The 17,080-nt window shown below is 43.2% G+C and overlaps 1 protein-coding gene across 3 annotated transcripts; it reads left to right on the top strand.

Annotated features, from left to right (window-relative positions):
• Positions 1–7,681: 7,681 nt before the first annotated feature.
• Positions 7,682–10,884, top strand: LOC120298703. 3 transcript variants are annotated; one of them, XR_005554185.1, is made up of 3 exons: positions 7,699–7,825; positions 8,152–8,195; positions 9,675–10,798. XR_005554185.1 is itself a non-coding variant. In XM_039322684.1 (2 exons), the coding sequence occupies exons 1-2, from the start codon at positions 7,698–7,700 to the stop codon at positions 10,511–10,513; spliced, it is 894 nt and encodes a 297-aa protein (XP_039178618.1). In that variant the 5' UTR covers positions 7,682–7,697; the 3' UTR covers positions 10,514–10,799. The 3 variants fall into 3 exon arrangements, 1 of the variants encoding a protein (XP_039178618.1); XM_039322684.1 differs by lacking the exon at positions 8,152–8,195 and having other exon boundaries at positions 7,682–7,752; positions 9,675–10,799; XR_005554184.1 differs by lacking the exon at positions 8,152–8,195 and having other exon boundaries at positions 9,675–10,884.
• The last annotated feature ends 6,196 nt before the right edge of the window (positions 10,885–17,080 follow it).

Below are 17,080 nucleotides of genomic sequence, written 5' to 3'. Positions count from 1 at the left end.
AGAAACCCACACGAGCCCGCACACAGAATGGGGTTCAGGGAATGGACAGCCTCCTGACAGGTCTTGGACTGACCTAGGAGGTTCTACAGAGACGCCCAGCAGCGGCTATCACTTCAAGGGGCCTGAGGGTCTACAGCTAGGTAGGTCAACCAGGTCACAAAGTAACAGACGCCCTGGCCTGACGAGCCCGGTGGGCAAGCAAGCAGGCCAGGCATCGGGGCACAGTCCTTGGAAGACACCAGGGCACAATAGAGAGAACAGGCTCACGCCTCCCTCCAGTCAGGGGACTTATGCCAGTAACCCAGAGCTAAGAAGGTCACAGAGAGCAAAGAAATCTCCCAAGTACCTAGAAGACTACATAACATTGCTGGCAAGGCAAAGGCCAGTAAACAGTGGGAGCACTGGGGAGCAAAATGTCATATAAAATAAATGTTGTATGTTGGTAGTAGTTTTAGCCCGGGGGAAAGGGGTGTTATGTCCCGAGCCTTTGCAAACGGCTCGGGCGTTTGCAGGCAGTCCAGGCAGGTGCAAAGCTGCCCGGGACCAGACAGGCTGTCGCCAGCGCCGTGCGCATGCGCGGGTGCTGGCGCGGGAAAAGTAACCCATTTACCCGGGAGTTGCCTATATAAGAGGCTGCGAGGCGTTTGGGCGAGGCTGAAGCCATCTTCCTGTAAGCTGAACGCTGAATAAAAGAAACTGAGAACTCCAGCTGCTTCTCGTGTCTGTTTTCCCGCCAAGGACGCAACAGTCACCTTATTGTCAATTTATACCAAGAGTATCCAACTCTGGCAACTGTAAAGATTTGTGAACTTCAAATCTCAGAATTCCCCATCATGGTTGGCTGGAAAATTCTGGGAGTTGAAGTCCACAGGTTGTCAGAATCCAATTATATTTCATCTCTAGTTATCAACTATAGAAAACCCCATTTCTGCCTTCTATGGATTCTGTCATACGGTGAAGGGAAGGGGGTGAACAAAGGGGCTTTATGGCCCTCACTTCCTTTGGTACACTTCAAAGGAACTGGATGTGGATATCGCCAAAAGGACTAACCATAAGAATGGGGCTATTACCTTCATGTAGTTCTCTCTGAAGTCTTCATCCAGTCGGCAGTAAGGAAAAGGAGGTGGGAGTGTAATGCCTGAGGAGGGGGTGATTGGGTGGGGCTACTGGGGAACCCCTTAAAACCTTGAATGGGAGAGCTTGGACCCCAAGTCCTGTCTAGAACGCCTGCAACCATTTTCTCTTAATAAAGGATGCCTGTTGGAAGAATTATTCCAAGAGTTCTGTCTTCTTAAGATGCAAAGTGGGGTGGGTCCTTACACAGGTCTTAAAAGTTACCAAGATTGGACACCCGTTTTATTCCAAAGCCATTAGAATGCAACAGTCCCCTGAGTTATTTTTCAAACACCAGGTTGTATTAAATCTTCTCTCCCCAGAGATTTGGAAAAAAAAATATCTCCTGTTATTATGTTGCATGGATTCAACATGGACAGCTAAATAAGTGACTTTTAAAAGTAAACAGATTAAAAATGAATGCAATTTAAAGGAAAATTAGATGGCTCCAAAGAGGGAGAAACTTGCTCAGTTTTACAGGAATTAGGCAGGGTTTTTAGATCTATAGCCCTTTTAAGATGTTTTGTTTGCAGAAAATGGTATACAGTTCTGAAATGGAACTTCTGAACTACATGTCTTTTTAAAAAAAAAATCTCTCTGTGTTGGTTGAAATATTAATGGGACAGAACAGCCACCACGGTGGGAAAACCTGCAACAAAATTTAGACACGTCTTGAGTAAGTTTGAAAGGGAAGTGATTTAGGGGAGAAAAATACATTCCTTTCCAAAATGCACTGATTTTCAGAAATCAACGCAGGGAAACATAAGAGATTAATTCACAGAGGTTCTTTCTATTAAAACAGCATTATTTTAAGGCGATGACAGAAATCAGGCACAGAATTACTGACTGAGCAGCTATATACTCTTCACTTTAATCCTCATTTTGACTTTATTCTTGATTTTGACTACAGCAGGTCATTATGTTTATGCAATGCTTGTGTTGTGATTCACTTTGTTTGTTGTTGGCAATGTACTCAATATTGCAAATGAAAAGGACTTGGATGCTGCAACTTGTATCCCATAGAATTTTTTAAAAAAATCTGTAGAGAAAAACAAGTTTAGTAACTGTCCTTTGCTGTTCCTGGATTGGAATCTGAGTGACACAAAGCACCAAATATTATCCTAGTCCAGTGGTGGCGAACCTATGGCACGCATGCCAGAGGCGGCACTCAGAGCCCTCTCTGTTGGCATGCATGCCACCGCTGTCAGTAGCAGGGGCCTCAGGCCACCACTGCTGCCCGAAGCAGGAGCCCCGCCCAGCACAAAGGAGGTGAAGAGGCTGACTAGCAAGCTGGAGTAGAGATGGTAGAGCAGAGGTCACCAACAATTGTTGATGAGTGGAATGGAAGAAAAGGGAAGGGGAAGCATTTTACATGCATGCGTGCGTGCACGGGGCCACAAGCACACATGTGCTGCAAATGGGGCGGGGCTAGTGCATGTGTGTTACTCACTAGCCCTGCCCCATTCTTGCATGGTGCAGCGCCTTGTATCTGCACCCCACGGCACAGCCGTTTTTGCACCTTGCAGCACGGTGGCCCATTTTTGCGCCCCCAGTTTTTGAGTGCCAGAGGTGGCACTCAGAGGCGCCTCCCTACCCCCCCCCCCAATGAGGGCACTACAATGCTGATGCGGCCCTGGCACTTTGTGATAAATAAGTGAGTTTTTGGGTTGCGGTCTCTACAAGGTTCGCCATCACTTTTCCAGTAGGACAGTGGTCTTCAGACTTGGCCCTTTTATGACTTGTGGACTTCAACTCCCAGAATTCCTCAGCCAGGCACACTGGCTGAGGAATTCTGGGAGTTGAAGTGCCTGGCTGAGGAATTCTGGGAGTTGAAGTCCACAAGTCATAAAAGGGCCAAGTTTGAAGACCCCTGCTCTTGGACATAGCCATTCTGTGGAACTACTTTGTGAGTCAAACAAGGGTAAAAATAAGTTAACTCAATTAACAGAAAAACATCCACACACTTTATGGAATGGAGTGACTGATGTGGCAAGCAATTTTAACTTTCAGCTACCTTCCTGTAAATTCAGTCCAATGGCACAGATAAAAGCTATAATGATGCTTTAGATCATTAATTATAACATGTCCCACTCATTTTATTATTATATAATAATAGTATATATTATATAATATATCAACTTTTGCATTTTTTTTTCCACAAGTAAGGAAAGCTGAGTCAGAAGAAACTGGGTTTGCCATTTATTTTTATCTGAAGTATGAAGCATATTTACAATTATTAGCTGAAGGATCCGTTTCTTTTGCTCCTACAGTATAGTAAGTATAACAAGAATAACTTGCAGGCAAAGTATTTAGACAATTCATCTACAGTTCATTTAGAATTTTGGAAAAGGCAATCTATTGGGTTCTACTGCCACCTGGTGGATAAAGCAAAAAACTGCAAAAACACTCAACCAAACATCAACAAAGGTGGGATCCACCAGCATTGTTAATAGGCTAGTAATTCTTTTGAGATCCTTAAGTTGATGTCAGAGAAATCTGACGTCTGGGACTGTCATCTCCTTTAATTTCTAGCTCAGCTTTTCCCACCTTGGGTGTCTTCCAGATTTGCAGACTTCAGACTTTGAAAATCCTCAACAATGCCCCGGCTGGTGGAGGAATTCTGGGACATTGGCACATCTGGAAGGCCAAAGTTGCTGTAGTGGACTGTGAGGTATTGAAGAAAATGCTAGGAATATTTGTGTGTGTGTGGGAATTGTGGCTGGTTACCTGGACAACTGTAAAACCAGCTGGGCAAGAGGGGAAAAAAAAACAAGATGGGAAAAATAGTCAGATATTGTAGTAAAAATCAGGGCTTAGTGTGAAAAGCAATACATTGCAAGACAGATCATATGCCCCCCTTTATTAAACAACCATTGGGGTTCCTGAGTTATCAAGGATATTTTCAATACTCATTGCCTTTTTCTTCTCCAAAATCTCCTGAGATTTGCCCAATGACTCCAAACTCACATTTATTTATTGTTATGGCTAATAATAATAATAATAATAATAATAATAACAACAACAACAATAACAACAACAACAGTTGGAAGGGACCTTGGAGGTCATCTAGTCCAACCCCCTGCTCAGACAGGAAACCTTATACCATTTCAGACAAATGGCTGTCCAGTGTCTTCTTTAAAACTTCCAGCATTGGAGAAGGAAGGAAGGAAGGAAGGAAGGAAGGAAGGAAGGGAGGGAGGGAGGGAGGGAGGGAGGGAGGGAGGAAAAAAAGAATAACAGAATAACAGATGGAAGAGACCTTGGAGGTCATATAGTCCAACCCCCTGCTCGGGCAGGAAACTCTATACCAGCGGTTCTCAACCTGTGGGTCGCAACTCTTTTGGGGTTCCAACAACCCTTTCACAGGGGTCGCCTAAAACCATCAGAAAACACATATTTCCAATAGTCTTAGGAACCGAGACACCGCTCTCTCTGTTGCAGCCTCACTCTCTTCCATCTTCTTTTCCTTCCCACCTCCCCGCGAGTTTGCGATACCCCTCATGTTGCCTCCCGGAGGACTCAGCTGTTCGGCGGCCAGAAGTTGGAGCCGCTCAGCTGTTGGTCGGGATGCCCACAGAGCCGACATCCACGCTGCCAGGTAGAACAGCGCCTGCCACTGGTCTTCTTTGCCGCCCCGCACGTTGTCCTCGACCCCTCCCCTGCCCGTTCATGTCGAGCCCGCGGGGGCTTGACAGGGAGAGAGGGAGAGAAGGAGGAAGGGACTCCTCCTCCTCTCCTAAGGTTCAAAGCATGATCAGCTTCCCAAGGGCGCCACAATCCCAATTTATGTGTTTCTGCCGTACCTCTTCAGCACTCCCGGGAATAGGGTGGGCGGAAGAAAGCTTGGCTAGGCTAGGCCAAGAAAAGCCACAGAGCCGTGAGCTCAGATCGCAGGCAGGCCGGGGAAGGGGGTGAAGAAGAGGAAGGGGATTGGGAGAGAGGAAACGCCAAGCTTGTCCTCGCCTCTCCCAAGAACCTCCTGCGCCATCTCACCTGGTTTCAGATTTACACTGCAAAAGTTTTTCTCACACAGAGAAGAGAAACAATTAAGGAACATTCAGGAATCCCTTGCAAGGCACCATGTACCTTGGTGCTTATTTCCTAACGCCTTCCTCCCCCATGTTTTCTGCTTCACCCCGAATTCGCCTCCCTTCCACTCTCCTTACGCAGCCATCTATGGTCTTAATACAGTCCTCAGTCTGTCTCCCTTTCAACACCCCCTAAAATTCTTCATTCAGGCAGGCTTCCAGAGTTCCGCGGGCAGGATGCGGGTAACCCCTCCTCCCTGTCCTGCTGCCTCCCATGGCACTGCACCGCTCCACATCCCGTGCCTCTGTGCCTCAAGCCCCCATGGCACAGGACCGCTGGCGTGGTCCCCAATGGCCGCTGACTCGCTCCCCACCACCGACAACCATGCAAGCCCTGGCAACTGCTCCATCCTAAGAAGCAGGTGGGCTGCCATGGCGCTGACCTCCTGCACCCGTCAGCTGGCGACCTCCAGATCTGCGCCCGTCAGCTGGAATGTCCGGCAATGCTTTGGCTGGTGAGGAAGGTGAAGGGGAGCCCGCTGCAGTGCCGAACGCTGCGCCCGTCAGCTGGCGACCCCCAAACTTGCGCTTGTCAGCTGGGGGGTCTGGCAAGAGAGCGTGAAGGGTGATGGGGAGGCAGCAGCTTGACAGGCGGGGTCCTTCCTGTCTGCGAATATCGGGCCCACCCGCCCCATCTGTAAAAGAAAAAGTCTTCCACCCAAGCATAACTTTTAAGGATTTTAAGGATCTTTGAGAGGGAGAGAAAGAGGGAAAAAGAAACAGAGAGGGGGAGAGAGAGAAAGAGGAGAGGGAGAAAGAGGGAGAGAGAAGAGAGGGAGACAGAGGGAGAGAGAGAGAGAGAAAGAGAATGAGAGAGGGAGAGAGAAAGGGAGGTGGAGAGAGAGAAAGAAAGGGAGACAGAGGGAGAGAAAGAGGGAGAGAGAAAGAGAGACAGGGAGGGAGAAAGAAAGAAAGAAAGAAAGGAGAGAAGGAAAGAGAAAGGGAGAGAGAGAGAAAGAGAGGGAGAGAAAGAAAGAAAGAAAGAAAGAAAGAAAGAAAGAAAGAAAGAAAGAAAGAAAGAAGGAAGGAAGGAAGGAAGGAAGGAAGGAAGGAAGGAAGGAAGGAAAGAAAGAAAGAAAGAAAGAAAGAAAGAAAGAAAGAAAGAAAGAAAGAAAGGGAGAGAAATTAAATTAGTAACATGGTTGTTCAGTGAATCTGGTTTCCCCATTAACTTTGCTTGTCACAAGGTTGCAAAAGGTGATCACATGACCCTGGAATAATTTTATGGTTGGGGGTCACCACAACATGAGGAACTGTATTAAATGGCTGTCCAGTCTCTTCTTAAAAACTTCCAGTGTTGGAGCATTCACCGCTTCTGGAGGCAGGTTGTTCTACTGGTTAATTGTTCTATCAGAAAATTTCTCATTAATTCTAGGTTGCTTCTCTCCTTGGCTAGTTTCCATCCGTTGCGTCTTGTCCTGCCTTCAGGCGCTTTGGAGAATAGCTTGACTCCCTATCATACATACACTTGCAATATATATTAGCACTTCACCTAAATTAAAAACACACATGAAATATGCATGTTAAAAAGATCTACAGACACCAATGTCTAGGCCACCTAACCAATGAAGCGCAGCATCATTTATATGAAAAATATCAGATAATGGACCAGTATATGCCCTCAGCTTACAGCTGATCACATGTGGTCTAGTTTGATATGAGACCCAATAGTCATAGAGGGGAGGATACTATGCCCCATTTATACAGTAAGTCCTGGTCATGTGAGGTGTGAATCCTATTCAGGATTGTCCATTGCTGACATAGTAGTTCAAAGCCTTTTGACATGGGGTCCTGTACATGTCTTCCTATGTCTGAATGTTCAGCAACCCATTTGGCTTTCCACTGGGAATTAACGTCAAAGTTATTGAGCAGATATTGTGCAAGCGCCAGTGGGGGCAAACTCCCACTCAGTAAATGCTCCTGTCTCAAATCATATTACCATTTAATATGCATGGATCCAGTCTATAGGAGGTAAAACATGTGCTTCACTTAGCAAGATCTCTAAAGAAGAGCTGAACCTGGATTTGTTGGATTATGATTAGTGTGAAATGGCTTCATCTTAAGCAGAAGGTTTGACAAGCTCTTTGTGATGGCCAATAGCATGGAATTCCCAATCAAATCAAGAAAAGCCCTAGCAAATATACTCACTAACATGCTAAGCTTCATTAGTGCTCACCTGGGTTAAGTATTTTGTAATTTAACATGTTGTATAAACCTGGCTTGTTTGGATTAAGGATTCAATGCATTGCATGAACTTGGAAAATGTGAATTTGATATCCAGGATTAAAAGATTGTAGAAACATGGCCACTGATTTAATTCCCCAACAGATGTTCTCTTCCTAGCAAAACATCCAATGCCCCATTCAGTTCTGATTATTTGCATCACAGTCATTTCCCCTTTGATCAGCTGTGATGTCATCAGAAAGCCATTGTAGTTTCCTAGGAAACTGCAGTCAACAATGGGCCCTCCACCCCTTTCTTATCAACTTCCCAGGCATGACAATGGCTTCTTTAGAGGCAGAGGCTTTGGATAACCCATCCCATCCTCCAGGTGAAGAACTTTGCAGGGACTAAAGAAGGAAAGACTGAGCAGGCCCTAGCGTAGGCCATATGGAGAGCGTAGGGTAGGTCTTAACAACTGACTGTTGCAGGACCAAATCTCACCCCTACAAGATGGTCCATCTTGATGTCCAATTGCATGCAGCAGCTAAAGTTCTTGGCAGTGTCAAGCGTGAGAAACTGGGGGTCAAGCATCCTCCACTGGACGCTAACTAGGACCTATCAACAATTCTATTCCATTCTTACAAGTGCTGGACTGAAAATCATGTAGTGTTGTTAATACTTATATCCAAGCTTTTTGAAGAGCTTAAGGCTGCTTGCGTGGTAGTTTTCTTTCATATTTTCCCTACAACAATCCTACAGTCTAAATTTGTCACTCTCTTATTCTAAGGTCATCCAGGAAGTAACACAGATGAGTGTGGCTCTAAACCTAAAGTAAGTCTGATCCCTTACCAATCACCATATATAATAGCCCTTTAATATCATCCGCTTATATATGGCAATCTTCCCATCAAGAAATCTACATAATTTCTAAAGACTCTTTGTTGCTGCTCCAACCATCGTTTTATTACTATAGCCATATTCTCTCTCGTCTCCTTGGAGATGCTTTGTTGCTGCTGTTTTATTTACTAGCAAAATTCAAAGAAGGAGCGAGCAATTCGCAGCATACACCCAGTCCCCCCCTTTTTTTAACAACACATAGACGATGTCCAGAATGCGCCACCAAAACTTCATGGCAAAACCATCAACGTCCAATGAACAGGCAAAATAGATTTTCTGCATCTATAAGAAGCTGAACACAACTATTTTGCCCCTTAAAATTGCCCCCCAAAATACAGTAAGCTGAAGACTTTACCGGCCAGTAATATTACTGAATCATTAGCTGTTCCCCTTCAGGGGTTTTTTTTTGGGGGGGGGGGTGTCTGTCCTACTTTATGGATTGCTTTTTCAATAAAATTGATCAAAGATATTGAAATGACATGAAAAAAAAAATGGGGGGAAAAAAACCAAAAGTCAAAGCCAAGAATCAAAATAGCAAGGGGTGGGGGTGGGGAGAAGTAATGGATTGTATTTGTTTTGGAAGATCCTTGTTGAGTTTTCCTTCCTGCTAGATGTTCGTTTGAAGGGATAATATTGTTTAACACTATTTTAAAGATTTCTTCGTTTTGATGGGTCTTCGGCTAATCAAGATACTTCTTTTTTCTGTCTTGCAACCTCTTATGTCTCACCAAAAATCCACAAGTTTTAGGGATATTTCCAAGCTAGTCCTCATTTGTGAGGGCCAACATTTTTTTTCTCTCTCTTCTGAATCCATTAGCACAGTGGTTCTCAACCTTTTTAATGTCACGACCCCCAACCAGTCGTAAATTGAGGACTACTCAACCGGTCGTAAGTCAAGGACTACTCAACTGGTGCAGCACCGTTTGCAGAATGGGACTTTTGGCGGGCTCAGCAGGGGAGAGACAGCCTGGATAATTCCTATTGGCTTTTGAAAGCCAATAGAATTAGACTCTATTCAAGAGAGTCTATTCTATTGGCTTTCAAAAGCCAATAGAATAAAAGGGAATAGCACAGCTAAGGAAAAGGGGGAAAAAATGGCGGACTGCGTTGTTTGGCGACCCCCGTGAAATGGTCGTTCGACCCCAAATGGGGTCCTAACCCACAGGTTGAGAACCACTGCATTAGCACAAGTTGAACAAGAAGCTCTTGTTTCATTGAGGGAGACTATACCATCCATACAACTCTTCTGCTACTTGGACTTTTCTGCCATTTGCCTCTTGTATCACAAGGGAGTCCTTTGAGAAGGATTATTTACCATCTTCTTTGGAGAGCCTCAAGAGAACTTCTCCCCAACAAGCGAGTTTGCTGAAATGTAGCCTAACTTTCCTGTCTTTTCTCTTATGTTCCATGCAGGTGATGGCGGAGTTTCAGGTCCCCTGGCTTCACTGCAACAGGGCAAGTCCCTTCCCACTACAGGTAGTGGATCCACGTTTGGAGGAGACCTCGGAAGCAGCTCACAAGACTTCCTGCTGCCCCCATCTCTGACATCCCTCCAGCCACCACCCATCTTCAACCAGACGGGTTCGCCCAGCACCCCAACCGGAGTCATCTACAGCTTGTCCGGTTCTCCAGCTGGCCCAACCCTCTCCAGGCTCTTCCAGACACTTCCGGGTTCCTTTCCAGACATCTACGACGGAGACATGAAAAAATGGGAAGAGCACTTCCACAGCATCCAGAGGGCCTACAAGGAATTTGGCAAAGAAGATGACTTTGCCATTCGGGTACTCACCGAAGACTTTACACTCCCTTTCCCTTTTGCCTGGCCTGGCGAGAACGAAGGGTCCCCCTGCCCCTTGGCCTATGATCCTGCGGATTGCTCCGGCTTTGATTTCTTCCTACACCCAGGACAACCCATCCCTCGTCTTCTCCAGCCACTGCATGCCACCACCCAGGCTTTCTTCAAGAAGAGACGCTTGGAGCAGTTGGCACTCAGCTATGCCAGCCAAGGCTCCATCGCTGGGGCTGCAGGTCTACCAACCCCATCAGAAACCAGCTCCTCCTTGCGTCCAGATATCATGGTGATCACCAGCATGCCTTGTATGGCTGCCACGTCTACGGAGCCATCTTTTCTCCTGCAGGACAACAAAAGTCAGCAGACCCTTCAACCTGCCCCCATCGGTATCCCCAATTCAGCTTCCATGCAGCCCATCAGCCTTCAGTTTATGAACCCCACACAACACGGAGCATTTTAGCATCCAAGCGTTCGGTTTAGAATACTAACAAGTGGATTTTTTTTATTATTATTTTGTACAACAGAGAACGATAAGTTTCTTGAGAAATTTCATCACTGCTGGGGCACTACATTCAATTCAGGGTTTTGTTGTTGTTGTTGTTTTGGGGGGGAAGCTAAAAGCTTCCGAGTTTAATATCAGCCTGCCATTGTGCTACTAAATGTTTCAGCAAGGAGCAGACATTAATCTTGCCATCTATATCCCAGTATTTGGAATAATAATAATAAAAAAGACTGTCTTCTATGCTGTGGAGCTTTTTGGATGAGAATTTTAAGGCAGGCAAAGTGGGGTCTCCTTCATTACTGTGTTTCCCCCAAAATAAGACTGTGTCTTATATTAATTTTTGCTCTAAAAGTCGCATGAGGTCTTATTTTGGGGAAAATACGGTACTAAATGCGTCCGTCTGCTTAACTGGGGTTTATTTTTAGGGTGGGGATTATATTAGGAGTATCCTGAAAAATCATGCTAGAGCTTATTTTCCAGTTGGGTCTTATTTTTGGAAAAACAGGGTAACTCTTTCTCTAAATCAGGGGTCTCCAAATCTGACAACTTTAACACTCTTAAAGTAGATGAATTTGGAGACCCCTACTCTAAATGAATCTGCCATATTGATTAGAACTTTTGTTTCAACTACAAGGCTGCCCTTGAAAATGGGTTTAGAAGCTGCACCTGGGGCCAAAGTTTGTGATTGCTGACCAGCACAAGGCCTTTTCTTAGAAACAAGATAATAAACTAAAATAATAATCATAATTAATAATAGAGCATCCCCTCCCGTTTCTAAAGTTGACAAAAGGCTCCACCTCCACTCCACGTGACCCCTTGGATTTTGGGTTTTTTTTTTTTACTCTTTTTTCCCCCTATTTGATTCTTGTAATTTTAACTGTTTCTATAACTGTATTTTATCTTTTATTTCACCATACGCTGCCCAGATTCGCTCTCAGCAGGATGGGAGACATAAAAATTTAATCAATAAATAAAAGTTAGGGTAGCTCCATCTCTGCTAATGTTCTGGAAATCCCTCAAGACCTGACTATATCATCAGGGAATCAATCATATCTTAAAATAGCTCCATTATTGATACAGTCACTCTCTGTGTGCCCACATTCTCTTTTTAAATACATAGGTAGTTCTCGACTTACGTCCACAATTGACGCTGTTGTGTGCTCCTGGCTACTTTCCTTTGTGACCAGAGGCGAGCTCGCCTGACCAATAACCAACCAAGACACAGTGAAGGCCTTTTGTTTCGTTTATTGCAATAAGCGGGGAGAGAACCTACCAAAGCTTGGTTCTCTCCAAAGTTTCAACCCAAAATATTCCCTTCTTTATACAACCCTGTCCCGGCCACCACATCCGTCCTCTTTCCTCATTGGCTGAGGTACTACGAGGTTATACTCTTTCCGACCGCCTCCTACATATTTCCTGCTACATATTAAATCATACATCACATGTACATTAAAATTAAGAGATAATTTATGCAAGGTGTGTCAGTTAATATTAATCAACTAATTGCACATGCTCAGTTGCCTGAATTCTGCCCCCCCCTTTTATGACATCTTAGAAAAATAGGTTCTTTCCTGTTTTGCTAGTTACCTTCTCTTACAGCTCCTTTTCCCATTCTGAAGACCCAGATAACAATTTTGCCTACGTGTTTCTCTTACATCCTGCCTTTATACTAACTATCCTTTCCTGTTTCCCATCCATTTTAGTTGCTTCTCCACTCAGTAAATTTCCACTGCAGCAAATTCAATTTTAAATTTCTCTTTCAATATTAAATTTTTGAAGACCCTTCCTTTACTTCTATGAACGCCAAACTTTCTGTTGTTAGGTAAGACAGCCGTTAAGTGACTTTTTTAATGACGTTCCTTGCCACAGTTTAAGTGAATCACGGTTAAGCCGAATCTGGCTTCCCTATGGACTTTGCTTCCCAGGGGATCACATGATCCCGGGGCACTGCCACAATCACAAATATGAATCAGTCGCCAAACGTCTGGATTTTGATCACGAAGATGCTGCAACAATTGTAAGGGTGAAAAATGTTCGTAAGTCATTTTTTTTAGTGCCGTTGTAACTTCGAACTTAACCCTAAACAACTGTTGTAAGTTGAGGACTACTTCAGTATTAATAATTATTGTTTTATATTTTTAAAATGATTGTATTTTAATTATTACTTGATTGTTTTATGCCCCCTAGAATCACTTCTTGTGAGGCTGGCGGCCACACAAATGAGATAGATAAATAAATCACTTAGAATCCTAAAGCTGAACAACAGACACAAATCAGGACTAGAAAGATAACCTTAAAGGGAAGCAACACAATCCCAGAGTCCATTTCAGATACTAAAACCAGGCACACATTGCGCCAAAGCTATTTTTTTTTATCTTTCTTGCTAAAGATTTTGTTCATCTCGGGATAATCTGGAAGTTAATCTAGAAGGACGAGGAGTTGATCCCTATATGTGGGTTGTAAATTAGGACACTTCTGGATGATCAGCAATATTTACCAGTAAATCACGATCTGCCTCTTGCTCACACCTGATCCAGCAATCTTCCCCAGTCTCACAAAAATTTCCAGTTTTGCTGGAATATGTTGCCTAAATATTGTGGGTCAGGACCTCTTTTCTAGAGCACTTTCCCCTGTAATTGTAAAATAGGACACGAGGTTAGTGACTTTAGGCAATTTTTGAGTTGTAGGCTACCTGGGCGGTTTTATTAGCATGTTGTGAGCAGATTCACAAAATGGCTTCTGTAGGAAAAGGAACGCCCAGTTATCAGAAGATAAACTGATAAGCTTTCGACCACTCCCTCCAGTTCATGTAGGAAGCTCAGCACCACGAATTATCTTTTTTTTTTTTTTTGTAATGAACAAGTGACTCTGTTTCTGAAAAAACCCTGCAATACATGCAGCCCTCGGCCGTTTTGTATTTTTTTTTAAAAAAAAAAACTTACGGGTCCTATGTGGTATGGTAGTCACCCTGTGAGTGGGATGGGCAGTCTCTAGATTAGATGATAGATAGATAGATAGATAGATAGATAGATAGATAGATAGATAGATAGATAGATAGATAGATAGATAGATAGACAGACAGATAGACAGACAGGCAGCTGAGTGGATGGATATACATAAATGATAGATGATGATAGATTAGATAGATAGATAGACAGACAGACAGAGACAGATGGTTTAGTAGATGGATATACATAAATGATAGATGATAGAAGATGATAGATTACATAGATAGATAGATAGATAGATAGATAGATAGATAGATAGATAGATAGATAGATAGACAGACAGATGGTTTAGTAGATGGATATACATAAATGATAGATGATAGAAGATGATAGATCAGTGGTTCTCAACCTGTGGGTCGGGACCCCATTTGGGGTCGAATGACCATTTCACGGGGGTCGCCAAACCATGCTGTCCGCCATTTTTTTCCCTTTTCCCTAGCTGTCCTACTCCCTCTTATTGGTGGCCACACGCACTTGGGGGGTCACCACAACATGGGGAACTGTATTATGGGGTCGCGGCATTAGAAAGGTTGAGAATCACTGGATAGATAGATAGATAGATAGATAGATAGATAGATAGATAGATAGATAGATAGATAGATAGATAGGCAGGCAGGCAGGCAGACAGACAGACAGACAGACATGGATGGATGGATAGGAAGGAAGGAAGGAAGGAAGGAAGGAAGGAAGGAAGGAAGGAAGGAAGGAAGGAAGGAAGGAAGGAAGGAAGGAAGGAAGGAAGGAAGGAAGGAGACAGACAGACAGGCAGGCAGGCAGGCAGGCAGACCGGGCAGAAGGAATAACCTGATCAACAGGAGGAAGAGCCTATTGAGACAACAACATTCAGATAAATGAAACTTGAGTCCAGGGCAGAAATGTAATTGGAGAAAGCATTTCAGGCAGCATTTTCCCTCATTCTCACAAAGAGGAAGAAAGGAAGGAAAGGGGAAGCACATTCAGATTCTTGTTTCTCTGTAACTATGACCTTCTAACAAAAGCAGCAATAGCACGCATGAAACTGGTTTCCTAATTTTGTCCACCTCAAAGGGCTGTCATCAGCATACGCTCAACTAGCATAAGAGCATCCAGGAAGGTAAAAAAAAGAACAGAAGCCACAACTAAGCGACCAAAGCCTTAACCATTTTTTTAAAAAATGTTTTATTGATTTTCTAATTTTACATTTAAGTATTTAAAAAGCAACGTGCCAGCTGAGTTAATCGAAAATTCAATGACATACAAGTATCTTTAGTACAAGTCTCAAACTACCTCATTAAATATTTCCTCTCTTTTCCGCTTAGTATTTACTGTCTCATATTTAAACTAATACAATTCTTATTATATCAATTAAATAAAAATAACATTCTTACATTTATCAATACTTTTTAGCTTATACACATCCTGGTTATTTTAACATTCAGTCTTTATAGACAATCAATGTCCTAATTAGTTTTTCCCAATTTTTAGTTTCCCATTAATATTTACATTTAAAATTTATAATTTCCAAGTTTTAAGTGACCAAAATTCCCTTTAACACAATTCATCACAAAGTCTAATATTCGGGATACACGTCTTATCTATTTGAATATATTCTATTTCTCACCATCTTACATCATCTAATTAATAATCTAATTAACTATTTTTTACATGGGGTACAACGGTGCTTCCATCACATGGCTGTTGTCCCGCAATCCGGACTTTTTTAAATCCCCAGTAAGCACACCTGAAGGTATCCAAAAATAAAATAGAAAGTGAGTTTGGCAGATCTGAGCAAAATGTCTGCAGGGATGTAAGAGAAACACACTGCCTCTCCCAGACTAAGGGCTGCAAAAAACAACCCACAACCCACCTCATTCTTGGCAGAAATAACAGTTTAAGAGTTCAGGGCTCAGGCCCAATACCCACAACATTTGTAAACCCTGTTTAACAAAAAACAACTGTATTTCCAATGACTGATATCTGCACAAATAAATTATGGTTAATTAAGAGGTGTGGACTTCAACTCCCAGAATTCCTCAGAATTATGGGAGCTGAAGTTCGCACATCTTAAAATTGCCAGGACAGGCAATTTTAGTCTAGGACAGGCAGTATTTCCCATAACAGGACCCTTTATAAATTAAACCACAGTATAGCTTCGTTTAGACATAGTGGGTGAATTCAGCCTTTGTATTCCACAGAATGGAATGAATTGGCCACTTTCTAGCCTTAAACTCCCCATTTTAAATAACTGTCTCTTTTTTTGCCGGTCAAAAAGCTTTTGCCCACAATTTTGTGCAGTAATCAATTTATATCCCCTTGTTTTGTCTCCCTGTCCTTCTCCATAAGAGCTAGAATTATCTATCAACTTTTGAGAATTATCTGTGCAAATAATTGTACCCATTCTATAATCACAACAGGTATAATCGTACCAATCAATTATATCCATGGCAGGCGAAATCTTTTCAGACGTGAGATTTTAATACTAGCCACTTGCAAAAAAAGAACAGGAGTCTATTTTTATCTGTTATTTAGACCAGGGGTAGTCAACCTTGGCTCTTTTATGACTTGTGGACTTCAACTCCCAGAATTCCTGAGCCAGCCATGCTGAGGGGAAAAGCAGAGGTTTCCATGCTGAGCCATGCTGGCTCAGGAATTCTGGGAGTTGAAGTCCACAAGTCATAAAAGAGCCAAGGTTGACTACCTCTGATTTAGACAATCTAAGCCAGTGTTTCTCAACCTTGACAATTTTAAGGCATGTGGACTTCAACTCCCAGAATTCCACAGCCAACTATGCTGGCTGTGGAATTCTGGGAGTTGAAGTCCACATGCCTTAAAATTGTCAAGGTTGAGAAACACTGATTAAGCTGTCACTGTTTACAAACACTCCACTGAAAAATCTCACTAAACTCAATGAATTCAGGGGCTTGTTCCTTTTTTTGCCCACCAGTAAATTTTTGGATGTAATACTGTCAATATTTCAGTTTTAATATTATTTGTACAGTGTAGGTAGAGTTTCTGAAAAGTTCAATACTCACGACACGGTCCCAAAGGTGCTTTTTCAGGAGGCAACTGGATGTTCTCGTTTTTTTTCTTTGAAGACCTTTTGCTTCTCATCCAAGAAGCTTCTTCAGCTCTGACTGGAAGGTGAGCCAGAGCTGAAGAAGCTTCTTGGATGAGAAGCAAAAGGCCTTCAAAGAAAAAAACGCAAAAGTTCAGGTGCCTCCTGAAAAAAAGCACCTTTGGGGCCAACCATGACCTGGATAACTGAGAATCTCCACAGACACTCATGCCACACAGTCCATTTATACCAGGGGTAGGCAACTTTGGCTCTTTCATGACTCATGGACTTCAACTCCCAGAATTCCTGAAACCTCTCCCTTTCCCCTCAGCATGGCTGTCTCAGGAATTCTGGGAGTTGAAGTCCACGAGTCATAAAAGAGCCAAGGTTGCCGGCCTCTGATTTATACTCATGAAATTTTATTGTTGATTAACAAAGGTTCAAACAACCAGCCAGTGTGAACTTTAAAAAATTCGTTGAGCA

Source organism: Crotalus tigris, unplaced genomic scaffold, assembly GCF_016545835.1.
Source record: "Crotalus tigris isolate CLP2741 ecotype Arizona unplaced genomic scaffold, ASM1654583v1 scf7180000024119.3904262, whole genome shotgun sequence".
Lineage (NCBI taxonomy): Eukaryota > Metazoa > Chordata > Lepidosauria > Squamata > Viperidae > Crotalus > Crotalus tigris.
Note: the sequence above shows the minus strand (reverse complement) of the source record. Positions and strands in the feature narration are given on the sequence as shown.

What these genes read in the sequence shown, in the direction of transcription:
- LOC120298703 (XM_039322684.1), top strand. Translation starts at nt 7,698, where the DNA reads ATGACAATGGCTTCTTTAGAGGCAGAGGCTTTGGATAACCCATCCCAT. An exon ending in TAACCCATCCCATCCTCCAG is followed by an intron (nt 7,753 to 9,674) that starts GTGAAGAACTTT and finishes TGTTCCATGCAG; the next exon opens with GTGATGGCGGAGTTTCAGGT.